The 15,933-nt window shown below is 51.0% G+C and overlaps 1 protein-coding gene across 1 annotated transcript in view; it reads right to left on the reverse strand.

Moving 5' to 3' along the window:
* Positions 1-15,933, reverse strand: part of ZC3H3 (zinc finger CCCH-type containing 3) — a 271,724-nt gene that overhangs the window by 14,648 nt on the left and 241,143 nt on the right. The window contains exon 11 of the mRNA XM_083516620.1: positions 12,331-12,521. Coding sequence (XP_083372746.1) covers positions 12,331-12,521 — 191 coding nt within the window. The remainder of the gene's footprint in view (positions 1-12,330; positions 12,522-15,933) is intronic.

Below are 15,933 nucleotides of genomic sequence, written 5' to 3' on the forward strand. Positions count from 1 at the left end.
CCCTGTAGCTTTGCTTCTCATAGTGAGGGAACCGCCAGAAGGCCCTCAGCGCTGAACCTCAGAGTCTGGGCTGAACGATGGGGGTGGAGACGCTCCTTCAGGCATACTGGGCCTTTGAGGCCGAGGCCGGGACCTCTCACTCGGGGGAAAAGGTGGTTGCTGATGGAACACAAGCCATGCTGCCTCTGTTTCGCCTCTGTTGCTCAGCCTGAAGGTGGGGAGGAAGCCCCATTTTCCCCGAGGCTGACGCTCCGGGTGTCTGCGCCTTGCCCCCCTGGGTCAGGGCCTATTATCTAGGAACCAGCTCTCATGGCCGTGGCGGAGAAAGGGACCGCCAGAGGTAATCCAGCCGGCGGAATGACGGAATCCCCCAAGCATTTCCTGGACGCTTGGGCAGGGCGGCGGTTAGCACAAATCTCTGGTGACAGTGGGCTTGTATGCTTCACGGCCCCTCAATTCCACTTGTCAACTCGTTCACAAACACAATGGTTCCGTCTCGCGACTCACTGGCCATAAAATGCAGCAGATGAGCTCCCTGTTAGCTGACAGGATGCAGCCAAACCTGAAGCAGGCGGGGAGTGATCCATTACGGGCCACCAGGAGCGGAAACCGACAGCAGCCCCAGGAAAGGCAGCCGTGGGCTGCAGCTCCAGAGAAAGGGGTCTTGTCGGGGGTCTTCTCTGCCTCCTATCATGCTGTTCCACTGTTCTCCCTAGAGGCCTAGGGGGCTCCAGTTCTGGCTGTCATGTGTCAGGACCTGTAGATCTCAGTTCTGGCCCCTCACTGCCATTCGTCTTTCTGCAAGCTCACGGCATCTTTCTGCATGCACCTGGAGGCGCAATTTGGGATCCTGGGAATCATCATGTTTGCTTGAAATCAAAAGTCAAGGTTCTAGCTCTCTCACACACGTATTCCGCACTTGCGTGGTTTGAACACTTGGGACACTGAACACTAGTCAGGACACTTTTTGGATTTGAGTTTGGATTAGATATCCCTCTTTATCACTACCCGAAGGAGTCTCAAAGCGGCTCACATTCTCCTTTCCCTTCCTCCCCCACAACAAACACTCTGTGAGGTGAGTGGGGCTGAGAGACTTCAAAGAAGTGTGACTGGCCCAAGGTCACCCAGCAGCTGCATGGGGAAGAGCGGAGATGTGAACCCGGTTCACCAGATTACGAGTCAACAGCTCTGAACCAGTACACTACACTGGCCCTGCTGGGTGAGATCAGTTTCCCTGGAAATCTTGCTTGCAACGAACTCCTTCTGCCTTTGGTCTTGCCCTGCCCTTCTGGCTTATAGGATTCCTGCTTAGCTACCTGACCAGAAGCCTGACAGAGCGTGTTTCCAGAGTGAGTCCCAAACCTGCTGAGAGAGAGAGGGAGGGATGGGGCAGAGAGAGAGAGAGAGAGAGAGAGAGAGAGAGAGAGAGAGATGCAACTACATTGCAGCTGTGTAAATTCGCAGTTCGGGCACCAGAGACCTGCCCTCTGTTTCTGGGGGCACCTGGGCGGCCGCCAGCAAATCACTCAGCCTCAGCTTCAGACCTGTAAAATGGGAATGGCATCCTCCTGCACGGGACAGCTGGCGGAGCTAAAAACTCTCTTTGTAAATGAAAAGCAGCTTTTCAAATGAGAAACAGCAAGTAAGAGGAGGGAGCACCCCTCTCAATAGCAGAAAAAAAGTTTCCTTCTCTCACTGTCTGTCTATGGACAACGTTCATCCTAAGATAAGATAAGATAAGATAAGATAAGATAAGATAAGATAAGATAAGATAAGATAAGATAAGATAAGATAGTAGTGACCAGGTGGTCAATTCAAGAGTCACCCTCGGTGTGCTTTTTGCAGCTGGGGCCAGTACCACTTCTAATTTGCATCCGTCTTGCTGGCTGGGGATGGAGAAAGGGGCTGCTTCTATGAACCCTCCTCTCCTCCACTGCTTCCTGTGGGAGGGAGTTCCACAGTTAAACCATGTGCTACATGAAGAAGTCCTTCCTCTTCTCTGTCCTAAATCTTCCAGCCTTCAGCTTTATTTTATGTCCATGAGTTCTGGTGTTATGAGAGAGAGAGACTTTTCTCTACGCACTTTCTCCATGTCATGCATCAGGAAATAAACTTCTACAAGTTCTTGCCATGAGAGAGGAAGAACAACTTTCCTCTACCCACTTTCTCCACATCATACCCTTCTATCAGATGTCTTCTCCAAAGTGGCCTTTGTGTAGAGACAGCTCGCTCAAAGGCTCGGCAGCCATTCTGCTTCTCGCCTAGTGACTTCTTTCTACCACCGTCCATTCTCTGTCCTCTCTTTTTTATTTTATTTATAAATTTTTATTGGGACTTCCAGAGCAGCGTGCTAGAGAGACGGGTGGAGATCCGCGCTCCTGCAATCTCGAGGCAGACCTGGTGCCAGAGAGGGAGAAACGAGGGACTAGGCATTCTCTGTCCTCTATGTTCTCCTGATACCAATGAGCAACTTCCCCCCACCTGCAGCCTGCCTGTGTTTTCGGTGGTGGGGAGCTGCCTTTGGGCTTAAGTCTTCCACTCCAGCCTCAAATCTGTCAGGGATTCTTTAGCTGCGATTCCTGCATAGCTCTTGGGGTCCCCTCCAACTCCCCAGTTCTATGACTCTATGATGCATCTCAGTCCCAGCGACTCCAAGGCCAAGTAAATAACTAGCGTGGGAGGGTGGTGAATCTGGGCTTGTCAGATGCAACCACTGGAACAGGAAATATTTCCAAGTCTCTCAAGTGAGATTTTAATGCCCTTTTCTCTGCGGACAGGGATGCAAAGGCTCTGCGTTGCAAGAGGAAAGAGCTTTCGAAGACCGTGCCACGATTAATCCAGAAAAAGTGAGGATCACAGGCCCGCCAAACGCAGGAGGCTTGGCAGATTTGAAAGTTGCCAACAAATCAATAAGGAGAGAGGAGATGATTGGGGGGCGGGCGGGCGCTGCAGACACAATTAGAGGCACACAAATGAAGAGATCAGAAAGCACATTCTCAAAGAGCTCCCTGTGGGACGGGAAGGCACGGGTTGCATTCTGAACGAGTGCTGGCTAGGGAGCAAGGGGGGGGGGGTGGCAGAAAGTTTAAAAAATTGAGTCGTGATAGAGCCTCCGTGGGTCAGGGTAGTGTACCTTTGACTCCCGTGGGCTGACGGGACATGGCTCTGGCACCAGGCCCTGCCTGCAAACTTCCCACACAGCTTCTTGCATGTGTTTCCCCCTGTAAAATAATTCCGATTCTTCAGAATCGCAGCTATTTCTTCCTTTGCTGCCGCATTTGTAGGCAGCGATGCTTCTGAGTACCAGTTGCTGGAAACCACAGCGGGGAAGAGGGCTCTTGTGCTCTTCCCATAATGAGCATCTGGTGAGAACCTTGTGAGAGCAGGATACTGGAATGGATGGCCCATTGGACTGGTCCAGAAGGGCTCGTTTTTCCACCTTCGCCACATTAAGCAGCTGGTCCCTTACCTTTCCCGCCCCGACCTGGCCACAGTGATCCATGAGATGGTCACCTCCAGGCTTGACTACTGTAATTCGCTCTACGTGGGGCTGCCCTTGAAGCTTCCCCAGAAACTCCAGCGGGTGCAGAATGCTGCAGCGAGGCTCCTCACGGGGTCTCTGCCATGGGAGCATATTCACTCAGTGATTTACCAGTTGCATGGGCTTCCCAGTGGAGTTTTGGGTCAGGTTCAAGGTGCTGGTTTTGACCTTTAAAGCCCTTTGTGGCTTAGGGCCCTCGTATTTACGGGACTGCCTCTCCTGGTCTGCCCCGCAGAGCACCTTAAGGTCCATGAATAATCATAGCTTAGAGGTCCTGGGCCCTAAGGAAGTCAGATTATCCTTCACCAGGGCCAGGGGCTTTTCAGTGATGGCTCCGACCTGGTGGAATGCTCTGTCCCATGAGACCAGGTTCCTGCAGGATTTAACTTCCTTCCGCAGGGCCTGTAAGACAGAGCTATTCCGCCTGGTTTTCAATTTGAACTTAGCCTGATCTTTTATTCCCCTTCCTTCCCTCCCTCTCCCCTTTTTATGAAGATTACCCGCTCTGGGATCCCACAGCTAATTCTCCCCTGGTCTCCTCGTTGGCCCAAATAGGACTAATTTAGCCAGCTAGCCCTGGGGATCATCTAATGCTTATTGGATGGATTTTCCCCCAAATTGATTTTTAATTCTGAATTTATTGTTATTCACGTTTTATACCGTATTTTATGCTGTTTTTTGTTGCATCAATTAAGTGTTTTAAATTTGTTGTTAGCTGCCCTGAGCCCGGTTTTCTGAACCAGGAAGGGCGGGGTATAAATAAAAATTTATTATGTATTATTATGTTCTTTTTAAAAACTAGTTCCAAGACCTAGTAGTTCTGGAGGTAACCTGAATGTTTGCAGGCCAGGTCTGCGAAAAGCAGCACTGCTCAGGGGCTGGGGGTGGGGGCATTTCCATGCCTCCGTGACCTTTCTTCTCCAGGAATCGCAATTCCTCCTCCTTCTATGCGCTGCTCTTTGCCAAAAAGATTCCACATTTGAGAAAGATTCAAGAAGCGAACAAACTAAGGGTCAGTCTGAAACGAATGGAATCAGTCTGAAATGAATGGAATCACTAACGTAGGTCTGTTAATTTCAATTGGTCTACTCTGAGCAACCCTGAGGAAAGTCACACAAGCTACCTCAAATAATTGGTTCTCAAGTGCAGAATCTGCTTTTTCCGACAGGGGAGTTTCTGTCCCAGGGAGGGGCCGGCGGGCGGGCAGGCAGGCAAGAACGGACAGACAAGACATCCGCCGCTCCACGAACGTGCGCACGCTACCTGCAGCTTGATAGACTCTGCATTAGGAAAGCAATTATATTAGAGGTTTGTTAACTCAATTATGAAAGTAGTTTGTGATGCTTTTTAATTAACTCATTTCTGCACGCCTGATGGAGCATGGGTTTGCCAGGGTGGATTTGCCAGATGAGACAGAGCCTCGACGAGGGGACTGGGCCGTGGTGTGAAATTGGGAAACGGAGGGAGGCAAGCAGTGGTGCGCCTGGGTGTGTCGGAACACACATGGAAGGATGGAGGCAGAGAGCTCAGCCCACTGGGGCCTTTTCCTGCCTCGCTGAAATGAAGCGGCACATCTGACGCCTCCGAGAGCCGACTCCAGACTCCACAGGTCTCCCTGCAATCAATGGGCTTTTCTAAAAACTCTGAACATGAATTGCTGTGGACGCAGGCAGTTGTGGAAGAAGCTGTGCCACTACTTACTTTTCCTATTTAACGTTTTGCCTTAACAAGAGTCCTGGTGAACTTAAAAACCTGGCATATTACTTACTATTTTTGTTTGTACCTAATGAGGTATTAGGGACGCGGGTGGCGCTGTGGGTTAAACCACAGGGCCTAGGACTTGCCAATCAGAAGGTCGGCGGTTCGAATCCCCGTGACGGGGTGAGCTCCCGTTGCTCGGTCCCTGCTCCTGCCAACCTAGCAGTTCGAAAGTACGTCAAAGTGCAAGTAGATAAATAGGTAAACCTTCCCGGCGGGAAGGTAAACGCTATTTCCGTGCGCTGCTCTGGTTCGCCAGAAGCGGCTTAGTCATGCTGGCCACATGACCCGGAAGCTGTACGCCGGCTCCCTCGGCCAATAAGGCAAGATGAGCGCCGCAACCCCAGAGTCAGCCACGACTGGACCTAATGGACCCTTTACCTTTAATGAGGTATTATTTTAATATTCCTTGGTGAATTTGAGGGGGGGAAATGTCTCTAAGCTTACGTTGTTGCTAAAACAGCTGCAAAACCCCCACAGATGCTAACAGGAATTGCTGCAGGATAGAGAGGGCTGGAACTATCAGGGGCAGCAGCGATTCTACCCGCCTTTCCCCCTCCTGCCCCACCTGGAACCCTTAAAAGGAGGAGCTGCTGTTTAAGTGCTTATTCTTGCTCCCTCTTGATGGTTTCGTGGGGAAAAATTGCTTGCCTTTCTGGTAGGAAAACAAACGCATTTTGATACTTCTGAAATGTAAAGATTTATTTTGATCGTTATTGATTTGCATTCTGTCGCATGTGCATTGATAGGTTTGTGTTCGCATCTGCATTGTTTCTGAGCCGCCTTGGGGGTTTTTTTGGCCAAAAGGTGGCATATTAATAAATAACACGACAGGAATGAGATTCAAACCCCTGCCCTCCCCTGCCCATCTGTCCCCCCACCCATTTTATGTCCCTCCCCTGCATCTGTTTCAGCAGAGCAGAGCCCCAGAGAGACCGGCTTGCCACTCTCCCAAATACCGAAAGGCAGATGGCGCCTGGGAGACGCAACAGCCCATCGCAGGGAGGAAACGAAACTCCAGAATCTTGCGTCGGGAATAAATTATGCAATCATATGATCCATGATGCTATTCCTTCCTTGGAGGTAATTTAAGCAGAGGTTGGGTGGCCATCTATCATGGATGCTTTAGCTGAGATTCCTGCATTGCAGGGGGTTGGACTAGATGACCCTCGGGGTCCCTTCCAAGTCTGCTCTTGATTCTATGATTATAAACCCAAGGGGTGCTGTTGTTGAGTCAGGGAAGCTCTGAAACACTAGGATCAGTAAAAGGGATACCCGAGAGCAGTGCTCCTCTTGCATGCTGTAGGTATCCCAATGTGAAGTCTGGAATACAAAGGTCCGTATAGTTAAAGCTATTTTTCCCCCAGTAGTGATGTATGGAAGTGAGAGTTGGACCATAAAGAAGACTGATCGCCGAAGGATTGGTGCTTTTGAATTCTGGTGCTGGAGGAGACTCTTGAGAGTCCCATGGACTGCAAGAAGATCAAACCTCTCCATTCTTAAGGAAATCAGCCCTGAGTGCTCACTGGAAGGACAGATCCTGAAGTTGAGGCTCCAAGACTTTGGCCACCTCATGAGAAGAGAAGACTCCCTGGAAAAGACCCTGATGTTGGGAAAGATGGAGGGCACAAGGAGAAGGGGGCGACAGAGGACGAGATGGTTGGACGGTGTTCTCGAAGCTACCAGCATGAGTTTGACCAAACTGCGGGAGGCAGTGGAAGACAGGAGGGCCTGGCGTGCTCTGGTCCAGGGGGTCATGAAGAGTTGGACACAACTAAACAACAACAACTCTGAGAAGCAGACTATTCACTGCTAGGTTCATTAAGTTTCTAGTCCTCACCATCAATTAAAACAGCTTGGGAGGCTCAGAGCACTCCAAGTGGGGCAGAGCTTTTAAGGGGGCAAGGGGTTCAGGAATTTACCTTGTTGGCCACAAAGCTCTCTATTCTCCACACCCTGTTTTTCCTCCTCTCTTTTTGCCTCAAAACACAATTTCAGGTGCCTGGAAAATTGTTTCATTCTCTCTGCTGAAATCATGCAGCCTAATGCCCTTTTTCACACAGCGCATGGTTAAACTATGGAACTCACTCACCTCCCACAGGAAGGAGTCCATCTCCCAGTCACTTTCCTTACTGCAAAACATCTGATGAGGGGGGAGCAGGTATGTTGTGCAAGACTGTACAGTGGACGCTCAGGTTGCGAATGTGATCCGTGCGGGATGCACGTCCGCAACCCGCAGCGTTCGCAACCCATGTCTGCATACACGTGGATTGCGATTCGGCACTTCTGCACATGCACAAAGCACGATTTAGGGATTCTGCGCATGCGCGCCAGCTGAAACCAGGAAGTAACCCGTTCCAGTACTTCTGGGTTCCGGCGGTCCGCAACCCAAAAAAAACACAACCTGAAGTGGCTGTAACCTGAGGTATGACTGTACAGTACAATTTATCTTGCACAACCAGAATCTGCTGGTATGCAATTGAATTCCACCAGCAAAATAGAGACTGCCTGGAAGCGTGTGCTGGCCAGAAACAGTTTTAGCCAAGTTTCTCTCTCCCCACAATGAAGCAACTCAGCCTCTTGTTGCAAAGGCCTACTGAGGACTGCTGCAGCTATTGTCTGGTTCAGGGAGCTGGCAGGTGGCAGAATAATAGATCCGTAGAATTGCAGAGTTGGAAGGGACCCCCAAGGGTCATCTAGTCCAACCCCTGCAATGCAGGAACCACAGCTAAAGAATCCCTGACAAATGGGATTCTTATTCTGTGAACCGCCCTGAGATCCCCTGCACTGGCTCCCGATGGAGTACAGGATCAGGTTTAAGGTGCTGGTTTTAACCCTTAAAGCCCTATACAGCCTAGGACCCTCGTACCTTCAGGACCGCCTCTCCTGGTATGTCCCACGGAGGACCTTACGGTCTTCAAACAAAAACATCTTGGAGGTCCCGGGCCACAGGGAGGTTAGGCTGGCCTCAACCGGAGCCAGGGCTTTTTTGGCCGTGGCCCCGATCTGGTGGAACGCTCAGTTGCAAGAGACTAGGGCCCTGCGGGACATCTTTCTGCAGGGCCGGCAAGATGGAGCTGTTCTACCAGCCTTTGGCCAGGGCACAGTCTGACCCCCTCCTTTGGTAATCTGCACTCTAGCCCAATGCTTGCCATGAATTTGATTTTGAATTGATTTTAGAATGAATTGATTTTAGAATGCTGTGTTACTTTTATTGCTGTTAGCCGCTCTGAGCCCGGCTTCAGCTGGGGAGGGCGGGATATAAATAAAATATTATTATTATTATCATTGGGTATATAAATTCAATAAATAATATGGTCATCCAAACCCCGTTTAAAAACCTCTTTCCCCATTCCAAGGGAGTCTGTTCCACTGTCAAACAGCTCTCACTCTCAGAAAGTTGCTCCTAAGATTTAATTGGAACCGGCGTCCCATCTGGAGCAGCAGAAAACAAGCTTGTTCCATCTTCCACGTGACGGCCCTTGAGATATTTGAGGGTGGCTGTCCTATCACCTTCCTGTCTTCCCTTCTCCAGGTTAAACATCTACAACTCCCTCAACCGTTCCTCATCAGGCTTGCTCTCCAGACTCTTTTATCATATTGGCCACCCTTCTCTGACCACTTCTTAACCTGTGTTGCCCAGACCTGTGAGTCCAGGGCGAGGCCTGCTGGCGGGATACAGGTGTGTGCATTGGCAGGGAGGGAAGGGAGGCACTTGGCAGAGTTATTCCTGCAGAAGCGGAAGCGGTAAACAAAAACTGAAGCGCTGTACCTCAATGAATTTTCCAAAGCGAAAGTGTTTTGAGCGTGCTCAGCGGAGCTGTTAAAAAAGACTGGAGCGAGCATCTTCCATTAACGTTACGACCGTGAAATATGACAATAAAATGATAGCCGTATGGCCGCAAATTTGCAGCCCGCCGAGTTGCCAGGGGTTTATCCTCACTCAAACGTGCAGAGAGCTGTAAAATGTTTACAGAAAGGGTCGTTTGCCACCATAAAATCCTCTTTTCTCTCCTAAACAAGGCTGAGTGGAGTCATTTACAAACCCCAGAATGTTCATCGGGGGAGAGGGGAACATCTGTTCTCTCCAGGAGCCTGCAGTGATCTTCTCGAACAAATTAACTAAAATGGGTGCTTTCTAATTAAATTAGCACTCGATTGGAAGGGCCGACATTGGTGCACTCGCTTACAATTAGCACGGGGAGGACTGACTGCTCCGGCGCAAACCATTTAACTGGAAGGTGAAATATGGAAAGCCGCATTACCTGCGGACGATTAGCACCGGAGCAACGGGAGGCTTCGCTTCTGCCCTCGCCACGGCGGCAAGAATGCGAGAAGGCGGAGGGGTTTGCAGAGCCCCCCAGCGGGAAGGAACAGAGAGGATAAGGAAGGCTCTTGAACACTTGCCTGTGGCCGGCCTTGCAAAGAGCTGGGAAGAGAAGGGACTCGGGGTGGCCTGCTACTAATGGAAGTCACCCAGCAAAACCAAGCGCTCTCTGCAAAGGCTTAGCCATGAAGGGACACTGGAATCGCCATCTGCAGAGGTAACCTCTCTTTCCAAATAATAATAATAATAATAATAATAATAATAATAATAATAATAATAATAATAATAATAATAATAATTTATTATATATACCCTGCCCATCTGGCTGAGTTTCCCCAGCCACTCTGGGCAGCTCCCAATCAAGTGTTAAAAACAGTACAGCGTTAAATATTAAAAACTGAACAGGGCTGCCTTCAGATGTCTTTTAAAGATAGGATAGCTGCTTATTTCCTTCACATCTGAAGGGAGAGTGTTCCACAGGGTGGGCGCCACTACCGAGAAGGCCCTCTGTCTGGTTCCCTGTAACCTCCCTTCTCGCAATGAGGGAACCGCCAGAAGGCCCTCGGAGCTGGATCTCAGTGTCCGGGCTGAACGATGGAGGTGGAGACACTCCCTCAGGTATACAGACTGAGGCTGTTTAGGGCTTTAAAGGTCAGCACCAACACTTTGAATTGTGCTCGGAAACGTACTGGGAGCCAATGCAGATCTCTCAGAACCAGTGTTATGTGGTCCCGGTGGCCACTCCCAGTCACCAGTCTGGCTGCCACATTCTGGATTAATTGCAGTTTCCAGGTCACCTTCAAAGGTAGCCCCATGTAGAGCGCATTGCAGTAGTCCAAGCGGGAGATAACTAGAAGCAAAAAAAAAAGGGGGGGCCACCTGCCTTCATGCTCAGCCTGTGAGCTTCCTAAGAACGTTTAGCGGTCCCTGAAGAAAACATAGCCCTATTGCTGTACATCAGGGAGGGCTGTGTGGAGAGAGTCTCTTCCTTTAAATTCCTAGGAGTTTATCTCAGTGAAGACCTTACTTGGAAAATCAATACAACCCAGGTGGTTAAGAAAGTCCAACAGAGACTCCATCTCCTCAGAGTATTGCGGAAGAACGATGCCAATCAACATATGATGATATCCTTCTACCGGTCCACAATAGAAAGTGTCCTATCCTACTGCATCACGGTGTGGGACGCTGGTTTGACATCAACTAATGGGAAGTGCCTACAGAGGGAGGTGAATACAGCACAAGATATTATGGGCTGTCCTGTGAATCTGCTGGATGAAATAGCGGAAGAATGTTGCCTCAGGAGAGTGAGGAAAATTCTCAGGGATGATTCACACCCTGGCCGGCACTTTCTTGATCTCCTGCCCTCGGGCAGAAGATATAAGAGCATGATTAGTCGCACCAACAGGGTAAAGAACAGCTTCTATCTGGGGGCTGCTAGGCTGCTGAATGAAAAGACAACAACAGGGCAACGGACTTTCGGGTTTGGTGGGTGTGCGTCAGTAAACGAGGGGAATTAAGACTAAGAGAGCTGAGTGGGGGGTGCTCCTGTAATCTCACTGTATACAAGTTGTACAAGTGACAATAAAGTATTTCAATCTCAATTTCAATTCAATTCCTACTTCAAAAAAGGATTTTGGTGGCAAGGTAATCCACTTTTCCCCCATCCAGTTTTGCAACACACGTCACTTGCAAGAGCCTAACAAATTTTCAGAAATACATAGAGGGCTATCAATGGCTGCTTGCCAGGACGACTATGATGTATCTCCACAGTTGGAGGCAGCGACACTTCTGAACACCAGTTGCTGGAAACTGCAGGAGGGGAAGAGGGCTCTTGTGGTTGGATCCTGCCCAGCCACTGTGAGAACAGGACGCTGGACTAGAGGCCTGATCCAGTAGGCCATGGGAGCCAGTGGCTAGGGGCTGAGGTCCCTTCGCACCCCTCAATAAAACATCTGAGGAGGCAGTTCCCTCCGCCCCAGTTGATGGGCGCTGCCACTCAACTGGTGTGTTTGCGCTGCCTCTTGTGATTATGTGGGGCTTGCCCAATATTTTTTTCAAGCTGGAAGCCCTGCATTTCCCGGGAAGCAGAATCCAGACCCTCCTCGAACGCATTATGAACACTGACATATTGCCGGAAGACGGTTCCGGCTGCTCAGCCCATCAAAGTTCTGGGCAGTTCTGGGCACCACAGTTCAAGAAGGACACTGACAAACTGGAAGGTGTCCAGAGGAGGGCAACCAAAATGGTCAAAGGCCTGGAAACGATGCCTTACGAGGAACGGCTAAGGGAGCTGGGCATGTTTAGCCTGGAGAAGAGGAGGTTAAGGGGTGATATGATAGCCATGTTCAAATATATAAAAGGATGTCACATAGAGGAGGGAGAAAGGTTGTTTTCTGCTGCTCCAGAGAAGCGGACACGGAGCAATGGATCCAAACTACAAGAAAGAAGATTCCACCTAAACATTAGGAAGAACTTCCTGACAGTAAGAGCTGTTCGACAGTGGAATTTGCTGCCAAGGAGTGTGGTGGAGTCTCCTACTTTGGAGGTCTTTAAGCAGAGGCTTGACAACCATATGTCAGGAGTGCTCTGATGGTTTTTCCTGCTTGGCAGGGGGTTGGACTCGATGGCCCTTGTGGTCTCTTCCAACTCTAGGATTCTATTCTATGATTCTATGAAAGTTGAGGACCAGAAGCCGTGCTTGTACCTGTGTCTTCCCCACTCCTATCCCTCTCAGGCTTGCGGTCTTCCTCGCTGGGGGATGTGGGGGGTGACTGGAGAGAGATGAAGGAGGGCAGCTTCGTTAGCCTGCTGGCCGGAGAGGGTGTCTCAGGGCTCCAGACGTCTCCCCGCTGCTCTGCCCTCGAAGGCCCAGGCGTTTCTTCAGCTTCCTCTTTCCTAAAGGAAAAAAACAAAGGTCAACACTCATGCAATGTGTAAAGCTGCCATGTATTTTAATATGTAATTTTATTATTTATGTATATATATATTCACACACACACACATGGGACGTGGGTGGCGCTTTGGGTTAAACCACAGGGCCTAGGACTTGCCGATCAGAAGGTCAGCGGTTCGAATCGCTGCGACAGGGTGAGCTCCCGTTGCTCGGTCCCTGCTCCTGCCAACCTAGCAGTTCGAAAGCAAGTGCAAGTAGATAAATAGGTACCATTCCGGCGAGAAGGTAAATGGCATTTCCATGAGCTGCTCTGGCTCGCCAGAAGTGGCTTAGTCCTGCTGGCCACATGACCCGGAAGCTGTACGCCGGCTCCCTCGGCCAATAAAGCGAGATGAGCGCCGCAACCCCAGAGTCGGTCACAACTGGACCTAATGGTCAGGGGTCCCTTTACCTTTACCTATATATACACACCTCTATCTATCTATCTATCTATCATCAACTGTTGGTTGTTTTGTTTACATTTTGAACCTTTTTATGGTTAACTTCTTCGTAAATTAAGAACATGAACAAGACCTGCTGGATCCCACCTCGTCCAGCCTCCTCTTCTCACAGGGGCCAACCAGATGTCTCAATAGGAAACCAGCAAGCAGGATTCGAACACAAGAGCTCTCTCCCTCCCGTGGTTTCCAGCCACTAGTGTTCAGAAGCATTGCTGCCTCCAATTGTGGAGGCAGGACAAAGCTGTAAAGGCAAGCAGGCACCCATAACCCTCTCCTCTATGAAACTGCCCACTCCTCTTTTAAAACCATCTAGGGCTATCACTGCCTCCTGTGGCAGGGAGTTCCACAGGTTAACTATTTTCTGTGTGAAGCAATTTCTTTTATCTCTCCCGAGTCTTCCAACATTTGGCTTCATTGGATGTCCATGGGTTAGGAGAGAGACAAAAAACGAACAAACACCTGTTCTCTTTCCCCACTCTCCATGCCACGCACAGCATCTGAAAATGCCCACCTTGGTCCCTGAGATCTTGGGGGTGGGGTCTCTCTTGCCCCCCCCCTTGGCTCAGAAAAAAGTTTTTTTGATTTGAGTTTCTACTGAAATGAGGCTGCATTTTAATGTTGTATTTTAATCTTGTTTGTCAGGGGTTCAGGAGCAGAGACGCAGAGAAGGGAGGAGACAGAGAGCGAGGGGGAGGAATACGAAGGAAGGATGAGTGGGGATGACGACCCGAGATCACCGAGCCTGTCTAGCGAGTCCGAGGATTCCCAGAAGGGAGCGCCAGCAGCCAGAGCAAGGGGGGAGAGCAGGGGGACACCCCAGGAAGAAGGGTCCAGAGAGGGATCAGAAAGCAGCAGTTGGAGATCGGGACCCACGTTCCCAGCCGGGAGCAGCGGGGAGAAAGGGGACCAGATATCGGGCTCCGGAGACTTTCAGAAGGAGGGAGGGCATGAGTCAGGAGTAGTCACGCCCACCTCGGGGAGCGAGGAAACGATCAAGAGGAAAGTGGAGAGTTGGGCGCGCGCGCCAAGTTCAAATGTAACGGAAGCTGGCGCAGCCAGCAGCCCAGAGAGTGAACCGAGTCCCAAAGCCCGCCGCAAGGAGGCGGAAGGGTCAGGGGGGTCCGCGTCAGAAGAGAGTAGGAAAGGAGAGACCCAGGGGGGCAGGAGGACCCAGAGACGGAAGGAAAGGCGCAGGAGGTGGAGCAAGGCTAGGGTATTAAGCTGGTGCGCTAGAGGCGGAGACTCAGACGGGTCTTCGTCGTTCTGACCTAGAAGAAGTAGGGCTGCACGTTGCAGTTTGGAAATGGAACCTGTAATCCAATAAAGACTCTTTGAAACTGAACGCTGGCTGACTTGGTCCTATGTGAGCTGGGACTGGGCGGCAGCCCTGACAGTAAGACCCGTCTCTCAAGCTTCTGACACCTGATACCTCGCAGCGGAGACAGAAGCAGCTGGAGGAGGGGATCGGTGTGTGGGAGCAAGCTCACGACGGTTGGCAAAGATGACGGAAGCAGAGAAAGTTTCAGCGCTGCAACAGGCAGTTACCCAATTGAATGCGGAGGTACTGGCATCCAAGAAAAGGGAGGAGGATGTGGCAGCCGCCTACCGAGATCTCCACGCCAGGTTTGAAGCATGGGTTAAGCAGGGGCAGCCAGGACCCAGACCGGAGGGGGTTGGGTTGGCACGGAGAGCAGGAGGGCTGGTGGCTCACTTCGATGGGAATTTACAACAGTACCCCAACTTTCGAGCAGATGTGATGTGCGCACTGCAACTGCTGGCAAAAGACTTTAGAGATGAGCAAGAGAAAGTGGGGTTTATACTGTCCCATTTGCATGGGGATGCGAAGGCGTGGCTGCGCAATTTGTGGAGGGATAAAGATCCGGCGCTTCAGAGTGCAGATGCCTTTATCAAAGCGATGGATGCATGTTTTTTGTCTACCATTGATGTGGATCTTGCCCGACGGGAGATTCATGGACTGAAACAAGGGAGGGCGAGCGTCCGACAGTACCACGCCCGCTTTTTTGCGCTGGTCAGTGCATTGGAATGGGACCGGGACTCGCCCCCAGTCAGGGACCTGTTCTGGGAGGGTCTCAGCTCTGCTGTGAAGGATGAAATTGCGAGGGGGGAGAGGCCCCGAAGCACGCAGGAGGTGGTCCAAAGGGCGCTGACTGTGGGGGTGAGGCTGGAAGAACGTCCATGGTGCAGAGATGAAGGATGTGGAGGGCGCGAAGCAGCGAGAAGTTTCTCTTTCGTTCCAAGGGAAGCAGCGCGTGCGCAATCCACACCTCCGCCAGGAGGGGGAGTGGAACCTATGGAAGTGGGAGGCGCCAGGGCTCAGTCAGCTAGCAGAGCCTCTGCACCGACAGCAGTCAAGACTAAACCTCCTAGAGGGACCAGGAAGTGTTACATATGCGAGAGCCCTCAACACTTGGCGAAAGAGTGTCCCCAGAGGAGCTCCAAGCACACTGCAGCCTCCGCAACGGTGAAAGTGGCCACACAATGCAGCGAAGCCCAGCAGGGAAACGACGATGTCTGGCTGGAGACAGAGGCACTGGGGCCCAGCCAGACGCATCAGTGAAGCAGTCCCCAGCGATATTGCAGCCCACGGACCCCCTCCCACCCAAACCAGTAGTGCAACTCACAGCGTCTCTCCAGCTACCCAATGGAGTCACCATCGAAGTGCCGCTTTCTGTGGATTCTGGAAGCAACGCAGACTTTATAGCACAGGATTTTGTGGAGCAGCACGCTATAAAGCTGCTGCCTGCCACTCTGCCCCTGCAAGTCGTCACAGTGGATGGCAGAGAGTTGCTAGGGGGGCAGGTGGTGAAGCAGACGCCACCAATGGTGATGCAACTTGGTAACCACAGGGAAGTCATCAGTTTTAATGTCACCCGACTGTCGGACACGCCCATTG

Source organism: Podarcis liolepis, assembly GCF_965112155.1.
Source record: "Podarcis liolepis genome assembly, chromosome: 8".
Lineage (NCBI taxonomy): Eukaryota > Metazoa > Chordata > Lepidosauria > Squamata > Lacertidae > Podarcis > Podarcis liolepis.